We start from the raw sequence: 19,506 nt of genomic DNA, 5'->3' as shown, positions 1-19,506 counted from the left end.
GATCCGGGCCAGGGTTACCTAATTTGCAGGATTTGCAAATCAGATTTGCAGGCAGAGGGAGCAGCAGAGCTGCTCAGCATCTCCACAACTGAGCTTCAGACTGTGGGGCCGTGCAGCTTCACGCTTCAGGCTGTGCCACGGCAGGGCTGCCACAGGTGGGATAACAAAAACCAGACCCGGTGTGTGAGCTCCACAATCAGACAGGATCCGGGCCAGGGTTGCCTAATTCGCAGGATTTGCAAATCAGGTGGCAGAGGAGCAGGCAGAACTGCTCAGCATCCCCTGAGACTGGGCTGCCATGGGTGGGATGACAGAAAGTGGACCCGGTGTGTGAGCTCCACAATCAGACAGGGTTACCTGAATCACAGGATTTGCCCGTCCACCCTGGGGCACAGGAGCAGGAGCCATCGGCGGGGTGGCAGAGCCCCCCGTTGTGGCAGGAGCAGCGCTGCTGGCAGCCCGGCCCGTAGCGATGCTTCTCACAACCTGCAGGGCCAGAGGAGACACGGTGGGCACAGTGTCACAGACAGACTTAATGAAAAATCCTTTCTTTAGGATCTTTTTCTCCTAAAAAGCTGAGAGGCCTCAGAAACAAAATGTAAACAATGGTTATCTGCTGCTGTGGAATGCAACAGGTGCATCTTTGATTGGTCTCACGTGGTTGTTTTTAATTAATGGCCAATCACAGTCCGGCTGTCTCAGACTCTCTGGTCAGTCACAAGATTTTCTTATCATTCCATTCCTTTCTATTCATTTCAAGCCTTCTGATGAAATCCTCTCTTCTATTCTTTTAGTATAGTTTTAATATGTCATTTTCTTTTAATATAATATCATAAAATTATAAAATATATCATAATATATAATATATATATAAAATATAATAGGAGAATTAATGCTAAATGAGTAACCAGGGTCCTCCCTCTACGACGCAAGCTCACATCCGTACATTATTAACAAATCACCAACATACGACAAATCAAACAGGCAGAGTATTAAATATAAATAAATAAATAAATAATGAATAACTAAATAACTAAATAATAAATAAATAAATAATCTATTTAATATATATAATATATATTATGTAAAATACAATGTATATCATAAATCAGCCTTCTGAAACATGGAGTCAAGATTCTCATCTCTTCCCTCGTCCTGTGAACACCACCACAGGCACAGGGAGCACGAGCAGAGATCTCAGGGTGAGGAAATCATCTCCTGCCCAGGATCTTTCCCAACCTGACAGCCCTGATGCACGGCACTTGCCTTGCTCACACGTGGGGCCAGCTCTGCCCGGAGGGCACACGCAGTCTCCAGTGACAGGGTGACAGGGGACACCGGCCCCACAGGGACACAGCCCTGCACAGTCCTGGCCATAGCGACCAGCAGGGCATCCTGGAGGGAGGAAAAACTCAATCAGGCCAAAGCAGGGCTGGGGAGGTGGGAGGTGGCACAGGGAAAGTTTTGCACAGCAATGGAGCTGAGTGATGGGATGAGGAGCCTCCTGCCCTGCCCTGCTGTGCTATAGGATCATGGAATGGTTTGGGTTGGAAGAGAGCTTAAAGATCATCGGTTTCCAACCCCTCTGCCATGGGGACACCTCTCACTAAGCCAGGCTGCTCCAAGCCCTGCCCAGCCATGGCTGTACAGTGATACAGCGAGGGCATGGTGTGTCAGGAGAAATCACTTTATCATCAAATAAACAGAGCAGAAAAACATTTCCATGGCTAAGGCAGACAGCAAACTGTCTGTCACAGACATCTTTTACGAAAAATCCTTCCCTTACGATTTTTCCTCTTGAGAAGCTGAGAGGCCTCAGGAACAGAATGTAAACAATGATTATCTGCTGCTGTGGAATGCAACAGGTGGATGTGTGACTGGTCTCATGTGGTTGTTTCTAATTAATGGCCAATCACAGTCCAACTGTCTCAGATTCTCTGTCTGAGCCACAAGCCTTTGTTATCATTCCTTCTTTTCCTATTCTTAGCCAGCCTTCTGATGAAATCCTTTCTTCTATTCTTTTAGTATAGTTTTAATATAATATATATCATAAAATAATAAATCAAGCCTTCTGAAACATGGAGTCAGATCCTCATCTCTTCCCTCATCCTCGGACCCCTGTGAACACGGTCACAACTGTCATCTGCCCTGGGACAGAGCAGGAGGGCATTGCTGCCAGGACAAGTGGACAGAGGACACAGGGAGCTTTTCCCAGGGGTCAGTCCTTGTTCTGCTGCTCATTTCTGTAGGGTCAGCAGCATTTTGTGGGCAAGATCTGCCTCTGCCACCCCTCAGGTCCCTCTAAGGAGGTTCCCCTGCTTTGCCAGCCCCCGTGGCTGGAGCAGAGCTCACCGATGGCGCAGTCAGCTCCGATGAATCCCGCGGGGCAGTGGCACATCCCCGTGGCACTGTCACAGCGTCCCCCATTCCTGCACCGGCACCGCCGCTCGCAGTCCCGGCCGTACCAGCCCGGGGAGCACTCTGAGGGGACAACAAACAGAGGCTACAAACACAGGGAGAAGGTTCAGACAGCCTGGGGATATCCACCAAGTGGATTTGCATGGATGTTTCACCCAGGAGAGTTCTGTCTGTGCCAGCCCCAAAGCACCCAGAACTCACACACACACACATCTCTCATGGCACTGGGATCTCAGGATGGCACAGCCAGCACAGGGATGCAGTGGCAGCAGAGCAGGACTCACCCAGCTGGCAGGCAGGACCGTGGAAGCCAGGGGGACAGACACAGGCCCCGGTGACAGGGTGACACTCCTGGGTGGCTCCGGAGCACTGGCAGATCTGAGCACAGCCCTCCCCAAAGGTCCCTGGCTGGCAGGCTGTGAGGAGACAGGGGCACCAAGGGGACTCAGGAGCCATCCCACCCCTCTCTCCAAGGTTTTTTTTAAAAAACATTTTATTTTAAGCCAGGATTTAGAGAGCCTTTTATGGCAGTAAAATTGTCCGCCACCCAAAAAGCAAAGGGACTCTCATGCAAAGGGTTCATTCACTCCAGGAAATACTTGGGTTGAAAGGAAAGGCAAGTACTTAAAGGCATTAAATGCCTTTTGCTGTGCCAGCCCTTCCTGCCCTCACGTTTCTGCAAGGCTCCCCACACAGACATGGCAAATCCAGCACTGTCCTCTGCGTCAGGAACGTGCTCACACACCTCTGTCTCTTCCAGACTTGCTCCTACCCACAGGAGCTCGTTTTAACAGTGATTTATTGCTAATCCTCTGGCTAAATACCCAGCTCTGCTTTCCCACTTGGCTCCCTCTGCCCCGCTAACATTCCACAGGCATGCACCCAGCTGCCAGCCCGGGAGCTGCTCCTTGGCACAGCCCTGCTCTTGGGCTGGTTTTCCTTGTTTATCTGTAGGAGCGTTGGGGGGTAGCACGGTTGGGACAGACGGAGATGAGAGATTTTTGAAGTTAGGTGGTGGAACTTGGGGTTTGGGGCCTGTGCAAAGGGCCTTTTTGGGGTTTGCAAAGGGCCTTGGGCTGGAATTTGGGGTTTATTGCAAAGGGCCTGGGTGCAGGGCCCTGCTGGGAGCTGCCAGCCACAGCTCAGAGCAGGCCCAAGAGAAGAGAGGGGGAGAGAGGATGAGAGGGTAAGAGAGTAAGAGGGTACGAGAGCAAAAGCATAAGAGAGTAAAAGACAAGAGCTAAGAGAGCAAAGTTCTCGTTACAATACAATAAATCATCTTCTGTGTTGAATATTCAGATTTTCACTAACTAATCTAGTACAATATACAAATTTTATAGCGTTTCGATATAGCTTATAAGAATCACTACGTTACTATACTGTGCTACATTTTAAACTTTAAAAACTCCTCTTTGGACTTCTTTTGCTAAGCTGGTAGGGTCTGCTCTGGCCCTTGGGCCTGTCTGCAAGCAGAGGGAATTGTTCCATCAAAAGGGGATTACTTTCAGCTGGCTACACCACTGTTCTCCTGTTGTCAGTAACTGAGGTATCTCAAAGCTTGCTTTCATTTCAATCTCGCTTATAGATTCCATATTCTCAAAATCTTTTGCCAGGCAATCCTATTTGTAAGGCTTTCCTGTTTCATCTTCCCCAACATTTATTTTTCTTTTTCCCTTCTATTTTCTGTAGGAATGGCTCGGCCCACCCCGTTCCCAGAGGCTGCAGGAGGACCATTCCCATCTCCGTACGTTTTTCGCATCCAGAGCCGGTCAGTCCTGGCGGGCAGCCGCACTGGCCGGTGACGTGGTGACAGGGCACTCCCAGGGGACAGCCACAGCGACTGGCACAGTCCTTCCCAAAGAAACCTGGCAGGCAGGCTGTGGGAAAACAAACAGTGGGATGTGAGTCTGCTGCTGTTGGAGTTCTGGAGAGTTTGAGGCTTTCTGTGCTGACTCCCAAGAGAGCACTGCGTTTGACCTGAGGCCGTGGAGAAAGCTTCCAAAATTGATTGATAGCACTGGGATTGTGGGTGTGGCGTTGGTTGGAATTGTGTGACATCACAGGGTGGGAAACTTAGAGTTTGGGGTTTTAGAATATAGTAATAAATATGGAGAAAGATGGAGGTTTTAGGGGGGAGGCTGGTCCTTCTTTTTCACCCTCTTCTTCTCTTCTTCACCTTCTTCCTTCTTCTCCATGGGTTTGGGTGGTTTTGTGTAATTGGACAGAAAAGTCCACATTGCAGACTCTGAGTGATTGGTTATTGGGTTAAAAGTGAAAATAATTTAGATGTAATTTCTTAATTGGATGGTTTAGCCTTAAAAGACCTTGCAATGAAAGACAGTTGGCCATTTTGTGCCTTGTTAGTGAAGAACTGCAGAACTCACTGCTGTGAGGCTGTAACATTGATAAATAATAAACACCTGAGTCTGAACGTGAACCATTGTCTCAAGTGCCTTCAATCTGACCTCAACAGAGGAAAAAGGAAGCTGAAAACAGGCATTCTGCCTGGATTTAAGTTGTTGCTATACCTGGAAGGCATCAGAGCCTCCTCCAAAGGGCTCCTGCCCCAGTGCCGAGCCAGCCCAGCAGCATCTCGTGTCACAGCCTCAAAATATTTTGCCACAGCTTGTAATTGTCATGCAAAATGACGTTTCCCTCTTCCCAGGCTCTGGAGCAGCTGATGTTTCCCTGTGTTTCCCTCACCCAGGGGTGCTCCTCACCTTTCTCACAGCGCCGGCCCCTCCAGCCCCGGGGGCAGTCACAGGTGCCGGTGACGTGGTGGCACGAGACGTTGTCCCCACAGTCACAGAGCTGCTCACAGCGCGCCCCAAACAGCCCCTCCGGACAAGCTTCAGGGATGAAAACACAGCAGAGAGGACAAGTTGCACAAAAAATGTAACTTTGGGGGTTTTTTCCTCCTGTAGTTCCCCAGCTGACTGGGTCTGGATCTTGTGCACACACAGGCAGCTTGAAATACAGACATGGGGAGCTGACGGGACACTAGCTTGGTTCTTTTTTTAAAAAAAACCACATGATTTCTATCTTTTGGGTGGGTTTCTTCATTATATTGGAAGAAATTGCAATATATTAATAATATATTATTATTATTATTATACATTATCTAATCATTTATGTAATATATTATAATTATATATAATTATGTAATATATTATATAATATATTGTACATTAATATATTATATATATATATATATATACTATATATTATATACTATATATTATATTATATTATATTATATTATATTATATTATATTGTATTATATTATATTATATTATATTACATTATATTATATTATATTACATTATATTATATTATATTATATTAATTATATTATATTATATTATATTATATTATATTATATTATATTATATTATATTATATTATATTATATTATATTATATTATATTATATTATATTATATTATATTATATTATATTATATTATATTATATTATATTATATTATATATTGGAAGTGCTTTACACTGCCTGGTGCCCCGTGCTGCTGAGGCTGTGTGGGGTTCTGGGACCCCATGTGACAATGCTGGGAGGGGACACTGTCCCTCAGGATGTGGCAGGACCCAGTGAGGTGATTTGCATGGCCAAGCCTCAGCTGCCAGCAGAGCTGTTCACAGCCTCCTGAAGGGAAAAGCATCCCCAGCAGGAAACCTGAGAGTGGCTGGGGGCAGCTGAGGCTCTGGTGGCAGCTCCCTTGTGCCAGCTGCCAAGTGCTGCCGCTGGACTTCACACCCTGATTTAAGGATGTGCCAAGCTGAGGTGTCATGACCCCAGAAGGGAAGAAGCCTGGGGATCTCTGCTTGGTGTGGTGATACCTGGTGAGGTCCCTGTCACTGCTCTGAAGGCCAAGAGCCTTTTCAAACCCTTCTTCATGGGAAGGAGATTGCCAGGTGTTGGTTTTCTCAGCTTTTCCTAACTGAGAGGTGTTTTAAAAGATTTTATTCTATTATCAATCATTGAGAGAGAGATTGAATTAGAAGTAAGCTTTAAGAATTCTTTTCAAATCCATTTCCCACAGCCAGGGTGTGTGCCACATCTAAGGACACATGGAGCCACCAAGGGACAGATGCCATGGCCTGCTGGGGCTTGGGACCAAAGCCAGGCCCTGAGGGTCAGTGTGATACAAGGACACACAGAACGAGGAGTGGAAAGGGGACAATCCACTGTTACACTTAAAATAATCCTGGCAGAGGAAAGTCCTCCCATGGCATTTTAGTTTCACCAGACTGGGTTGCTGCCCTGCCTTCATCCCTGCTTGCAGCCTGTGGTTTTGCAATGATGCCTGGGGGTCTGTGCCCTTGGGAATCCCATCCCCTTCCCACTGGGTGGAAAACTTAGAGTTTGGAATTTTAGACTTTCTGTACTGACAGACTCTGACTCTCAGGAGAGCACTGCACTTGACCTGAGGCCGTGGAGAAGCTTCCAAAATGGAATGATAGAACTGGGATCATGGGTGTGGAATTGATTGGAAGTGTGTTATATCACAGGGTGGAAAACTTAGAGTTTGGGGTTTTAGAATAGAGTAGCAGGAAGACGAGGAGGCTGCTCTGGGTGTGCACCAGCACTTTCAGGACAGCCCTCAGATGATAGGAAACAAGCTGGGGTGGAACTGGATGATCTTTAAGGTCCCTTCCCACCCAAACCCCTCTGTGACTTGATGGAAAGAGAAAAGGACACAGCAAAACAGGGGCACAGCCAAAACCACGGCACTGCCACCTCCCTGCTTGCTGAAACCTGAATTTTCTCTCTCTGCTTACACCCCCAGACCCTCCCTGTGCAGCACCAGGTGCTGGCAGAGCCACGGCGCCCAGATCAGCCCCACTCACCTGTGTCACACTTGTCACCGGTCCAGCCGGGCTGGCAGAGGCAGTGCCCGGTGCGGCGGTCACAGAGCCCCCCGTGCTGGCACTCACAGCTCTGCTGGCACTCCAGGCCGTGCTGGCCCTGGGCACAGGCTGGCAGGGGACAGGGTGAGACACTTCCCTGGTACCCACCCTGCCAGATCCCACCCTGCCAGCTCCCCACACCCGCAGCAAGGACCGAGCGCCCCAACCCCTCGCACGTCACCTCCAACCTCCACAGGAAAACTGGTAGAGCTCTGAGATGCTCCAAAATGCTGAGAATTTTAGACTTTCTGTACTGACAGACTCCCAAGAGAACACTGCATTTGAACTGAGGTCGTGGAGAAGCCTCCAAAATTGATAGAACTGGGATTACGGGTGTGGAGTTGATTAGAAGTGTGTAATATCACATGGTGGAAAACTTAGAGTTTGGGGTTTTAGAATATAGTAATAAATATGGAGAAAGATGGAGGTTTTAGGGTAGAGGCTGCTCCTCCTTTTCACCCTTCTTCCCTTCTTCTTCACCTTCTTCCTTCTTCTCCATGGGTTTGGGTGGTATTTTGTAAATGGGCAGAAAAGTCCGCATTGTGGACTCTGAGTGATCCGTTATTGGGTTAAAAGTGCAAATAGTTTAGGTGTCATTTCTTAATTGGATAGTTTAGCCTTAAAAGATATTGTCACCAGAGATAGTTGGACATTTTGTGCCTTGTTAGTGAAAGACTGCAGAACTCACTGCTGTGAGGCTGTAACATTGATAAGAAATAAAAAACAACTAAGCCTGAACACGAACTATTGATGAAACTGAATCCCGACCCCAACAGAGGTAGAAAAAGGAAGCTGAAAGCCAGCAGAAAACCATTCCAAAGCAGGCCCTGTTTGCCCCAGAGTGGTTCCCCAGCTGTTTCCTCACCCAGCTCACAGGCCAGCCCCGTCCAGCCCGCAGGACAAGTGCAGCTCCCCGTGGCCGGGTCGCAGGTGCCGCCGTTGTGGCAGAGGCAGCGCTGCTGGCAGTCCTTCCCATAAAACCCCACTGGGCAGGCTGAGGGACAAACAGGACAGACATCCTAGTCAGGACACAGCTCTGGAGGCTTGTGCCACGCCGCCAGAGCCGTGGGTGGATGGTCTGGTACACAGCAACACTGATATTGATGCAATGACAATTTAGGTGCGTCACCTGCTCAGGTAAGAGGCAGCAGAGTTCTGCCTGCCCCGGGAGTGGCATTCCTCCCTGTGCTGGCAGGGGAACAGGAGGTGTGGGAAGGGTTCCCTTGCTGGGGCAGAGGTGATATGGGAAGGGTTACCTTGCTGGGGTAGAAGTGGTATGGGAAGGGTTACCTTGCTGGGGAAGCAGGAGGTGTGGAAGGGTTTCCTTGCTGGGGAAGGTGCTGTGGAAGGGTTACCTTGCTGGGGAAGCAGGAGGTGGGGGAAGCGTTACCTTGCTGGCACGAGGGTCCCGTCCACCCCTCGGGGCAGAGGCAGCGGCCGCTGACGTGGCTGCAGGTGGCGTTGTTGAAGCAGTGGCAGGTGTGGCTGCAGTTCTGGCCGTAGCTGTTCTCCGGGCAGGCTGCAGGGGAGCAGAGCAGGCAGGAGTGCTGGGCACTGGGTGGGAATTACAGCAGCCAGGCTCCTGCCAACCCTCCCAAGGGCTGGGAGGGGATGTGTCAGGGCTGGTTGGCTGCTCTGTGAGGGGGTTTTGTGGTGTTACAGGGAAATAATGTGACATCCAAACACTGCTATCATCACTGTTACATCCCTCATCTATTTGGAAGCAGTTTTGCTGGATGCCCAACCTTCATTACATCCAACCAGAAATGCTCAGGCAGAGCCCCCCAGAACCAAAACTAAATTCCACACAGAGAAAATCACAAATGGGGAATGAACAACCCAGAACCCAGTTCCTATGACCTGACAACAGAGACAGCCCTGGCTCCAGAGTGCCATGGAGGGCAGGGTGGGCACCTCCCACAGACACCTACCCTGGGCACAGATACCTGCCCTGGGCACACACACCTACCCTGGGCACAGCGGGCACCAGTCCAGCCTGGGGGACACTGGCACTGCCCTGTCACAGGGTCACAGTGGGCACCATTCAGGCAGTCACAGGCCTGCCGACACTCCAGTCCATAAAATCCATCAGGGCAGGCTGTGGAAAGCAAAGGAGAAATCCACACAGAATGCAGAGCTGGAGCCCTCCCAGTGGGAAAAGCCGCCTGCCCCTTGGTGGCTGCAGCAGTGTGACAGTGCTGCTGAGGGCAGCAGATACTGGATGCAAGTGGACATTCCAGGTACAGGAGAGGGCAGTGGAGGATCAGGAGTGTGATGGCTTGATGTTCCTGACCACGGAGAGGCTGCTGGGGGAGCTGGAGAGAGCCTCCTCCAAGAGGCTGCTCCGAGACCCTGTGTGCAGTATGTACACACTCAGGTGACCACAGCAGCTGTGTGTCACAGACATCTTTTATGAAAAATCTTTTCTTTAAGATTTTTTTCTCCTGAGAAGCTGAGAGGCCTCAGGAACAAAATGTAAACAATGGTTATCTGCTGCTGTGGAATGCAACAGGTGGATCTGTGATTGGTCTCATGTAGTTGTTTCTAATTAATGGCCAATCACAGCCCAGCTGGCTAGGACTCTCTGTCTGAGACAGAAGCTTTTGTTACTCATTCCTTCCTTTCTATTCTTAGCTGGCCTTCTGATGAAATCCTTTCTTCTATTCTTTTAGTATAGTTTTAATATAATATATATGATAAAATAATAAATCAAGCCTTCTTAGACAAAGAGTCAGATCCTCGTCTCTTCCCTCTTCCTCAGACCCCTATGAACACGGTCACAGCTGTGCAACCACTGGGTTATCTATTATTTACATTTTCACAGTCTTTTTTTCTCCCCTAAACTTTTCCCTCCAGAAATAAAACCAGAAGCTGCAGCTTGCAGTTTTGTTGCTCCCCCCATGGCCATCCTGAGGAATTCTCTTTGCTGTAAGGGGATGACAAAGTCAGACAGAGAGCACAAACCCTCTGGGCTGGAGGCCTGGTGCCCAGGGTCAGGTACTCACCGTGCTCACAGAAGGTTCCTCGCCAGCCTGGGCTGCAGGTACAGGCCCCACTGACGTGGTCACAGGTGGCTCCATTGTCACACTGGCACTGTTGCCGACAGCTCAGCCCAAACCACCCCTCTGGGCACTCTGAAAGAAATGACGCTGAGCAGTCTGTCCCTTCCTGGGTCCCAGAGGAGCTATCCTAAGGCAGGAGCTTGGATTCTGAATGGAATAAAAACATCTGGCAGCTGAACCCACAACCAGCGGGTTGTGCCCCTTACAGGTGTGTACCCATGTCACAGACACATTTTATGAAAACTCCTTTCCTTAGGATTTTTCCTCCTGAGAAGCCGAGAGGCCTCAGGAACAGAATGTAAACATTGATTATCTGCTGCTGTAGAATGCAGCAGGTGGATCTTTGATTGGCCCATGTTGGATGTTTGTAATTAATGGCCAATCACAGCCCAGCTGTTTCAGACAGAGAGTCTGAGCCACAAACTTTTGTTATCATTCTTTGCTATTCTATTCTTAGCCAGCCTTCTGACGAAATCCTTTCTTCTATTCTTTTAGTATAGTTTTAATGTAATATATATAATAAAATAATAAATCAAGCCTTCTGAAACATGGAGTCAGATCCTCATCTCTTCCCTCATCCTGGGACCCCTGTGAACACTGTCACATACCCACATCACCCTGGGCACTGGATCAGCATCACAGCCAGGGAAGGGGACTGGGCTGGAGCAATGCCCTTCCCCGGAGCCCTGCAGGCCCTGGAGGGTGGGAGAACAGGCAGGGAAGGGCAGGGCAGCACTCACTCTGCTCACAGTGGGTGCCCGTGTAGCCGGCCTCGCACAGGCACTGCCCGCTCTCAGCGCTGCAGCTGCCGTCGCTGTTGCTGCAGTTGCAGGCGTGGGCACAGTCAGGGCCCCAGCGCCCCAGGTCACAGGCTGGAAAAACACAGCAGGAGCCCATCACTGGTGTGTCCCTGAGAGCATGGCATGGGCACAGTGCTGCCTTCACCAGCGGGCACAACGTCCCTTGGGCACAGGGACAAACACGTCTGCAGAGAGGCCAGAGGCACTGCCAGAACCAGACAGACACAGCCAAGAAACCAGAAGGATTTCAGCGAGATTTCCCTGGCAGAGTAGGAAATCTGGCAGGGATTTCCTGCATGAAGATGAGAATGGAGCAATGGCAGCAGAGCTTGGCATGGGTCAGAGTGGCCCAGGAGTGAGCGGCTCCCAGAAGGAGCAAAAGGCTAAACTGCTAAAACCAAGGCAAGAATCCCTCTCCAACTGGTCCTAAGCTGCTCCAGGGAAAAAAAGGCAGCTTGAAATGTATGGCAAGCACTGTGTACATGCAGTGTCATTGCTCAGCCAACGAAGACTAGAGAGACAGCAGAGAGACCAGAGGCACTGCCAGCACCAGACAGACATAGCCAAGAAACCAAAAGGATTTCAGAGAGATTTCCCTGGCAGAGGCAGAGGAAATCTGCCAGGGATTTCCTGCATGAAGACGAGAACGGAGCAATGGCAGCACAGTTTGGCACGGGTCAGGGTGGCAGAGCAGGTGCTGTACCTCTCTGGCAGTGGTGCCCTGTCCAGCCGGGCGGGCAGCTGCACGTCCCCGTCACAGGATGGCAATGTCCCTCGTTGCCACAGCTGCAGCTCAGCTGGCAGGCAGGGCCGAACCAGCCGGGTGGACACACTGCCAAGGGAAACAGGGAGGGACTGCAGGTGGCTGCTGGAATCCCAGCCCTGGTGCTCCGGCAGAGCTCTCACACCCCGGAGTGCAGGTGGTGAATGCGACAAGGGGCTCAGCATTCTGCCTTCTTTCCTCCTGCTGCAGAAGTTACTACAGTGGAGATGGGGCTAGAGGGACTGTGAAGTCCCCAGGCTGCACCCCAATGAGTGAGGGAACAGAGATGTGCACAGTGCTGAGCGTGGCACTGCCTGGTGGGTCACTGGATGCTCCAGCAGATGCTCCTGCTCAGCTGAGATACCCCCATTTCCACTGGAGATGAGGAGCCCACCCCAGCCTGGGGATGCACTCACCATCCTGCACTCACCATCCCACTCACCATCCCGCACTCACCATCCTGCACTCACCATCCTGCACACTCCATCCTGCCACCCCATCCTGCACTCACCATCCTGGCAGCGCTGCCCGGTGTAGCCAGGTGGGCACACACAGGCTCCGGTGGCACGGTCACAGCTGGCGTTGTTGGCACAGTCGGGGCAGATCTCCTGGCAGCCCGGCCCCCAGAGACCCTCAGGGCAGGCTGGAGTGTGATCAGACAGAGAACACAGAGCACAGGGATCAGAGCTGAGGTGGCAGAGGGAAATGTGAGACCTTTTGGGCTCCCTCTGTGCTCATGCGAGACGTGGGTTTTGTTCGCAGCACAGCCTGGCCCTGCCTGCTCCACAGCACTCTCTAAGTGCTATTCTGAGCTCACTCCAGCATTTTCATGCCAATTTTGGATTTGCAGCCACTTGCTGGGAGCTCCAAGGGCTCCTCAGAGGGAAATGGTGCTGCTGGCACAGGGGCCCCACAGCTGCTGTCACACCATGGACAGCACATCAGTCACTGCTCCACAACCCACTGGGAGCTGCAAAGAAGGAGCAGAAGGCTGAACTGCTAAAACCAGGGCAAGAATCCTTCTCCAACTGGTCCTAAGCTGCTCCAGGGCCTGGAAAAAAGGCAGCTTGAAATGGATGGTGAGCACTGTGCACACGTAGTTTCGTTGCTCAGCCAAACTCTTAGGAGCAGGACATCTCTATGTGACTAAAACCTTCCAGCTGCTGCAATACTGCACAATCATGCAAAAGCTTTCCATTTCAGACTCTCTAGTTTTCCAGCAGCTAAAGAGTAATCTGGTGAAGGCAATTAAAAACATGCATCAATAAAGAAAGGTTCCTCTCCTACAGAGAGGACTGCAACAACAAAAAACATCTTCATCTTTTTCATTGTGTTAAGACTCGCCATCAAAAGCTGCAATGTTCCACAAGATTATTCCAACTGCAGTGGGTGTTTTCAAAATGAGTTTTAGTAAAAGCAAAGCAACAGGTCTACACCTAAATCCCTCCCTCCACACTGAAATCCCTGAGTGTTTGCTCTGCTGCCTGTGCTCACCTTGGGCACAGTCGTGTCCTGTCCAGCCAGGTGGGCAGTGGCACTGCCCCGTGCTCCTGTCACAGGATGCTTCTCCACAGGCACAGGAATGCTGACAGCCTGGCCCAAATGTCCCCTCAGGGCACTCTGTGGGAGAACAGCAGGGTCAGAACATCCCCCTCAAGATAACCAAAAACATTTTACCAACCTGGCCCTGCAGGCTGAAGGAGCCTCTGGGTTTGTCTGGGGTTCCCACCTGTGCTCATGGTTTAGTGGGCATGGTGGTGTTTGCTCAGAGGTTGGACTTGGTGGTCTTGGAGGTCTTTTCCAACATCTGTGAGCCTGGGTGTGACCCCTGTGTGAGCCACTCTGGTCACCTCCAGCATTGCCCTGGTCTGTCTGCCTGCTGTGTGTCCTTTCAACAAGTATTTCCTCATGCAAGAGTGACCATCACATCCCCAAAAACTGAGGCCAAACTGATCTCCAGCCTTTGGACAAGGACTCTGCCCAAGCCACCCTGCTGTCTCTGGGCAGGGTCACAGCCCCACACCAAACCACCCCTTGGCTTTTCCAAGGTGCTCTGAGGGTTTTTACCTCCCTGGCTGAATGCCTCCAGGATCTGAGCACCAGGATTTCAAGAAGCAGCCAGGTTTGCAGCAGGACACAGATGGAAAGAAGGAACATCCTCATGCACAGGAGGAATAATCCACTTTTCCTTCCCTCTGCTCGGGATGCCAGCGTGGTTCTGCTGATCCCAGCTCGCTTTGATCTTTGCACCCCATGCCACAATTTAGCCACAACGAGCTGGTGACATGCAAACTGAGGGCCCCAGAGCCAAGATCCCTAAATCCTCTCCGAGTCCCCCCTGAGAGCTCCAGGCTCAGCAAAGCCAATGTTCTGAGCAGCTTCAGCAGAGGGGAACACACGGGCACTGACAAACCGCGGAGGAAATGCAGCGCCTCCGTTTCCAGCGACACAGTGGAGTTTTTGTTATTCCTCCCCTTTGCTAATTGATGGCAGATGTTTGTCTTCACCCTTTAATAATTTCCAGATCCGAACAACAGCCAAGAGCCTACTATTTCTACACAAATATTTGTGTTATTTCCTGTGACTCCCCCCTACAGCCTTCAGCTCCTTTCTTACCCTTTTTAAAAATATCCTGAGCGGGAGCACCTGAAAAGGCTCCAGGGGCTCCAGGGGCCACAGCATCCCCCCAAAGTGGGTTCAGGGCTCTCAGACCCTGCCAGGGAGCACAGCCCTGCGGGAGCTGCTCCAACCTCTCCTTCCAGCACTATGGGAGCAATTGCATTGGGGTTTTTGCTGCTTTCTGCAGCTCTTGTTCTGTCAGAGATGGGGCTCTGCACCACGAGCCTTGGCTGGCAGATAATGAGGCTGATGGTTGCAGCTTCTGGACTGGGGTGAAGCAGTGCTTGGCTGAGCATCAGTTAGTGCAGAAGCTCCTGGGATGCTCCAATCCAAATCCAGATGCTGGCCACTTCCAACCTCTCCATGCAGCATCTGCTGCTGCTGCAGTCTGTCTCCAAGTGCCCAATTTTTTTTTTGCATTTTCTGCAGGTCCTAACCAGCTGAAGTGGGTTCAGGGGGCCCCAGCCCCACAAGAGCAGGAGTGGGTTGACTTTTCAGTCGCCACTCAGCTCTGTGGTTGGCAGAACTTATTCTTTTCCAAACACTGTGTTCATATTTTGTAATCATCACCTCAGGCCAATGACTCACTGCCTTAAGGTTCTCTCAAAGCACCTTTGTCTGCCCAAAGTGAAGCTCTCTGGCACACAAACCACCCCCAGGATCTTGAAATCTGCACCCTCAGAGCCTGAGTATTGGACACAGTTAAATATACACAGAGCTGGGCACTTCAGTCACCATCCCATCAACTGGCCCTTCATGGAAGAGCACAAAACTACTCTAGGAGGTTCATACCAAGGCAGAAGTCTGAATCCTCATGTAAATTAAATCTAAAATACTCCTTAGCACTTGCAGATGAAACAGAGTTTCAACAAAAAATAGAGAACAGAGCAGAAAACGTGATATTGTTGTGCTGGGCAGGGATTGCCTGGAAGGGAAAAGACAACAAGGCCAGGGAAAGATAATTAGATCCCAATCACCTCCATCTGCCCACACAGAGATGTCTATTGGCAGGGTGAAGAGAAACCTTGTTCTCCTTTTGTGGATCAGGCCCATTTTATACCAGGAATTCTCTCTCCCACTTTCAAGAGGCAGCAGCATCTCACAGAGACCTGTGGATGGCAGCTCCTGTGTCTGCTGCCCACCCATCAGATCACCTGCAGTGTGCTGGGCCTCTCAGGGGACTCTGAAGTGCTTTTGTGTCGTTTTGTGAAGCAAAACGCTGAGGACAGGTGAGTTTCCAGCCCACACAGAGCTGCCCTGCCTTACCTTGGTCGCAGTGCTCGCCGTGGTAGCCTGGGGGACACTCCTTGTGACACTCCCCAGTGACAGGGTCACAGGGCACTCCTGCAGAGCAGCTGCACTTCTTCTTGCAGCCATCCCCATAATACCCAGGGTCACAGCCTGTGAACAGCCAGAATTAGAGGGAAAGAAGCTCTAAAATCTTGGAAGGTGCTGAGCATCCTTCCAAGCTCCACCACCCCTGTCACAGCTCCTGCTGACCACTGAATGTGGCTGAGTGTGAGCATGGCTGTGCTCCTGAGTGAGCAAGAGGTGAGACAGCCTAGGAGGGTGGAAAGCAAGCAGAGCTTTCCCCTGAGGAAATTAATGGGGGAAAGAGGCCATGGGAGGAGAAAGGGGGAGGTTCTGGGGGATTCGTGGGGACAGAATGACACCAGTGAGAGTGTGGATCTGCTGCTCTTCCCTCAACCTGAGAGCCCTGTGAACACGGTCACAGATGACCTCAGAGGTGTTTCCCAAGCCAGCTGGCCGTGTGCCCGCGTGCCCCACTCACTGTGCTGGCAGCGCTGGCCGCGGTAGCCGGGTTTGCAGCGGCAGGAGCCGTCCCTGGCGTCGCAGTCCCGCGAGTTGCGCTGCAGGCACTGACACTCCTCGGAGCAGCCGGCTCCAAACACCCACTTGGGGCACGCTGCAGGGAGAGGAAGAGCTGGTCAGCCAGGGGCAGAGAGCTCCTTCCCTGTGGTGGTGTGATGTAATAGCCTGTCTCAGTATCCCGGTTCTTTCCCCAGGTGTGCCAATCACCTCTCCCTTCCCCTTCCCTTGCTCCCTGCTGAGCGCTGTCCGTCAATCTTGGCATTCCACAAGGGCGTCGTGTGATTGGCAGAGTTCAAAAGATGCCTTTCAACCCTGGGGGACATTGGGCCATCCAGGTGTCATTTGCCCCCTGAGACTTCCCCCCCCCCTTACCTGGTTGGTGGGATCCCTGCCCCTTCCCTCCCCCTGGGGTTAAAAGACACAGTAACCACGCGGTTCGGGAGTTCTGCTGTTGCTGCATTCAGAGGCCTGTGGGCCCGAATAAAGCTCTGGATCCAAACCCTCCAGCAGAACCCGACTCCTTTTCCTTCACCTCGCCTTAAAGCCTCTCCACCAGAGGTAAACCTGAGCTCCTGCACACCTGGACTTGTCCCAAGCGCCCAGCTGCAGCATCCAGCTTAGCCAAAGGTGTCTCTGAGGTGAAACCACCACAGCTGCCGCCCTTGGTCAAGCAGCAAGGGCCAGACGAGCCCAGGCACGTTCCATCCGGATATATTGGTATTTAATTCCAATAGTTCCCAGAAAGGCTGGGATTCAGGGATAATCCGAGCATACCCAGGTGGCAGAACCGGCCGTACAAGCCGGGATCGCACAGGCAGGCGCCGTAGATCCGATGGCAGTGACCCCGGTTGGCACAGTTGCACTTCTTCCTGCAGTGCTTCCCATAAAATCCCTTGGGGCACCCTAGGAACAGAGAGAGGTTTCCTGGGAAGATGAGCCAGTCTCAGCAGGTTGTTTTAATTGAGAGAAACACACTGAAAATGGAGCGGTGTTCAGTTCTCGGAACCGGAGCAGGGATGCACCGAGGAAAGGGATGCATCCCTGCTCGGGTTCCAAGAACTGAACACAGCTCAGTTCTTATTGCATTAGCAATACAATATTCATGGCATAGCATTGATAATATTCTGCAAACGACCTGCTATTCAAACAGTGCCCATTTATCACCTGGCAAGATCTATTCAGTCATATCTCATTAAGGAGTTTGAAAATATTGTTCAGTGTCCTCCATGATGTCTGAATATCTATTGTCAAATACTCCACTAGCCTTGCTCTTTGCACATCTTGACTTACTGAAATTAGATTGCTTGAACTGCTGATCCAGGGGGACAGAGATCAGATTCCCTGCACGAGCTACAAATCAGCTGTGCAGTGTCACAGGGGATGTCACTTCGTGGTGCTCCAGGGCACCCATCAGCTCTGCACTCGCTGTCACCAGCAACACTGCTGGCTGGGACAGAAATAACCCACCCACAGGGCTCTGAGAGGTCAAGGCTGTCCTCCGTGAGAAAGCAACCCACGAGGCTGCTCCTGTCGAAAAGCCACAGGGATATTTGTACTATTAAGTGAATAAAATTATTGTTTTTTCTCTGTTATGCTAAAGACCTCGATATTGGAAGCACATGGCAGACAGGCTGTGTCAGCAGAGTGCTCTGGCCAGCAGCTGCCCAGCAGCACGTGCCTTGTCCCTACAAACAGAGGAGCAGAGGAAATGCCACCTTGGGACAACAGAGCAATTCTGCATTGTTTATTTTCATTTTACCTTCCTGTTTTCTCTCTGTCCCACTCCATCGCCTCCCTCCTACAGAAAGAAGAGGCTGGGGTATCTCTTGTGTTCATTTGCATTCTGCTTCACTCTCCTCCTTCAGTAATAGTTCCCATATGCTCCCAATATGTGACTGAAGTCCTTTTGTCTGAATCTCTGATTGTCTCCCTCTTTCTGGTTTTCAAATTATGTCCCCCAAATTTTAACCCTTCGGGAGCAAGAAATGAGCACCATGAGCACCACTTTGGGTACTCTGGGTACTTTGGGTTATTACTGCTGTCACAGCTTTCCAATGCTTTGGGTGGAAAATACCTCCACGGTTTCCATGGAAATTAAGCACGGAAATTGTGGGTTTGACATTCTTTCCTGTGTCTGCCACTGAATGCCCCATGAAATAGAGGTTTCTGCCCCCAGTCATGGATGAGCAGTGAACAGGGACTGGAAAGGTCTTTGAGTGCAAAGACAGAACACCTGGAGCACTGTTTTGTGGGGGAAGAGTGCCATTTATCACTCCTTTTGCTGTTTAAAATGACATTTTTCTACAAAAGACTCAGTGGCTGATGGACTCAGATGGAGCAGGAGTGTGTTCAAGCTGCTCTCACTGGGATGGCTCAACAAGAGCTGAAAGATGCTGATGATGAGCAGCTACGAAAGGACCAGTGGAGGGAACACCACAGGAAACATTTCCAGGCTTCAGAAAAGCACACCTGGGACATCTGAGAGCAACACCAGTGATGGCCAGACCAGCCATTTATCCAATGATTGTTGTGGTGGTTTTTTACTCCTAATGGTATGTTCTGTTATTGTCCAAGGTAATGGTTTGGTCCAAACTATACCCTCCCACCCCATTGTCCATCTACCCTAGGTTCCCTGTCAATCCTACCTGGTGCCAATTCCCCCTGCTTGGAATTCCTTTTCAGAATTCCCCTAAAGTTCAATATCCCATTAATCCATGTGACCCAAACTTCCCCCCGCTACTTCCCTCATTGGAAGATGTTTTTGTGAACCCTACTCTTTAACCCTCCCCAAGATATCTCCAATCAGCTGCTGATTTATCCCCTCCTATTAAACCACCCCCGTTATAAAACCCTTACACACCTACCTTCTGTGTCTTTGCTCCCTGATCCTCCCATGGAATAAACCCTTTTGGAAACCATTCTGAAGACCTCTCCCTTATCCTTGCTCCTGCTCTGGACACTTACCAACCTGTGCCACAGTGTTTAAGCCCTACAGCTGTATCCCAGACAGACTGTGCTGCTTTCTGGGAACAGAAACTGTGCAGCTTTTTTTTTCCTAGGAACAGCCCGCTCCTCTTGGCGCAGGAG

The 19,506-nt window shown here is 50.7% G+C and overlaps 1 protein-coding gene across 3 annotated transcripts in view; it reads right to left on the bottom strand.

Moving 5' to 3' along the window:
- The window catches only part of MEGF6 (multiple EGF like domains 6), a 97,255-nt gene that overhangs the window by 4,143 nt on the left and 73,606 nt on the right, over nt 1-19,506 (bottom strand). For all 3 annotated transcript variants that reach the window (XM_030963837.1, XM_030963838.1, XM_030963839.1), the window contains 18 exons: nt 17,194-17,322; nt 16,379-16,513; nt 15,853-15,987; nt 13,462-13,587; nt 12,479-12,610; nt 11,908-12,036; nt 11,145-11,276; nt 10,348-10,476; nt 9,312-9,440; nt 8,733-8,861; nt 8,208-8,336; nt 7,283-7,411; nt 5,139-5,267; nt 4,167-4,295; nt 2,703-2,834; nt 2,353-2,481; nt 1,267-1,395; nt 358-486 (listed from right to left, as the gene is read on the bottom strand). In XM_030963837.1, coding sequence (XP_030819697.1) covers nt 358-486; nt 1,267-1,395; nt 2,353-2,481; nt 2,703-2,834; nt 4,167-4,295; nt 5,139-5,267; nt 7,283-7,411; nt 8,208-8,336; nt 8,733-8,861; nt 9,312-9,440; nt 10,348-10,476; nt 11,145-11,276; nt 11,908-12,036; nt 12,479-12,610; nt 13,462-13,587; nt 15,853-15,987; nt 16,379-16,513; nt 17,194-17,322 — 2,340 coding nt within the window. The remainder of the gene's footprint in view (nt 1-357; nt 487-1,266; nt 1,396-2,352; nt 2,482-2,702; nt 2,835-4,166; nt 4,296-5,138; nt 5,268-7,282; nt 7,412-8,207; nt 8,337-8,732; nt 8,862-9,311; nt 9,441-10,347; nt 10,477-11,144; nt 11,277-11,907; nt 12,037-12,478; nt 12,611-13,461; nt 13,588-15,852; nt 15,988-16,378; nt 16,514-17,193; nt 17,323-19,506) is intronic.

This window comes from Camarhynchus parvulus, chromosome 21, assembly GCF_901933205.1.
Source record: "Camarhynchus parvulus chromosome 21, STF_HiC, whole genome shotgun sequence".
Lineage (NCBI taxonomy): Eukaryota > Metazoa > Chordata > Aves > Passeriformes > Thraupidae > Camarhynchus > Camarhynchus parvulus.
The sequence above is the reverse complement of the archived record's forward strand: the minus strand, read 5'-3'. Positions and strand labels throughout refer to the sequence as shown.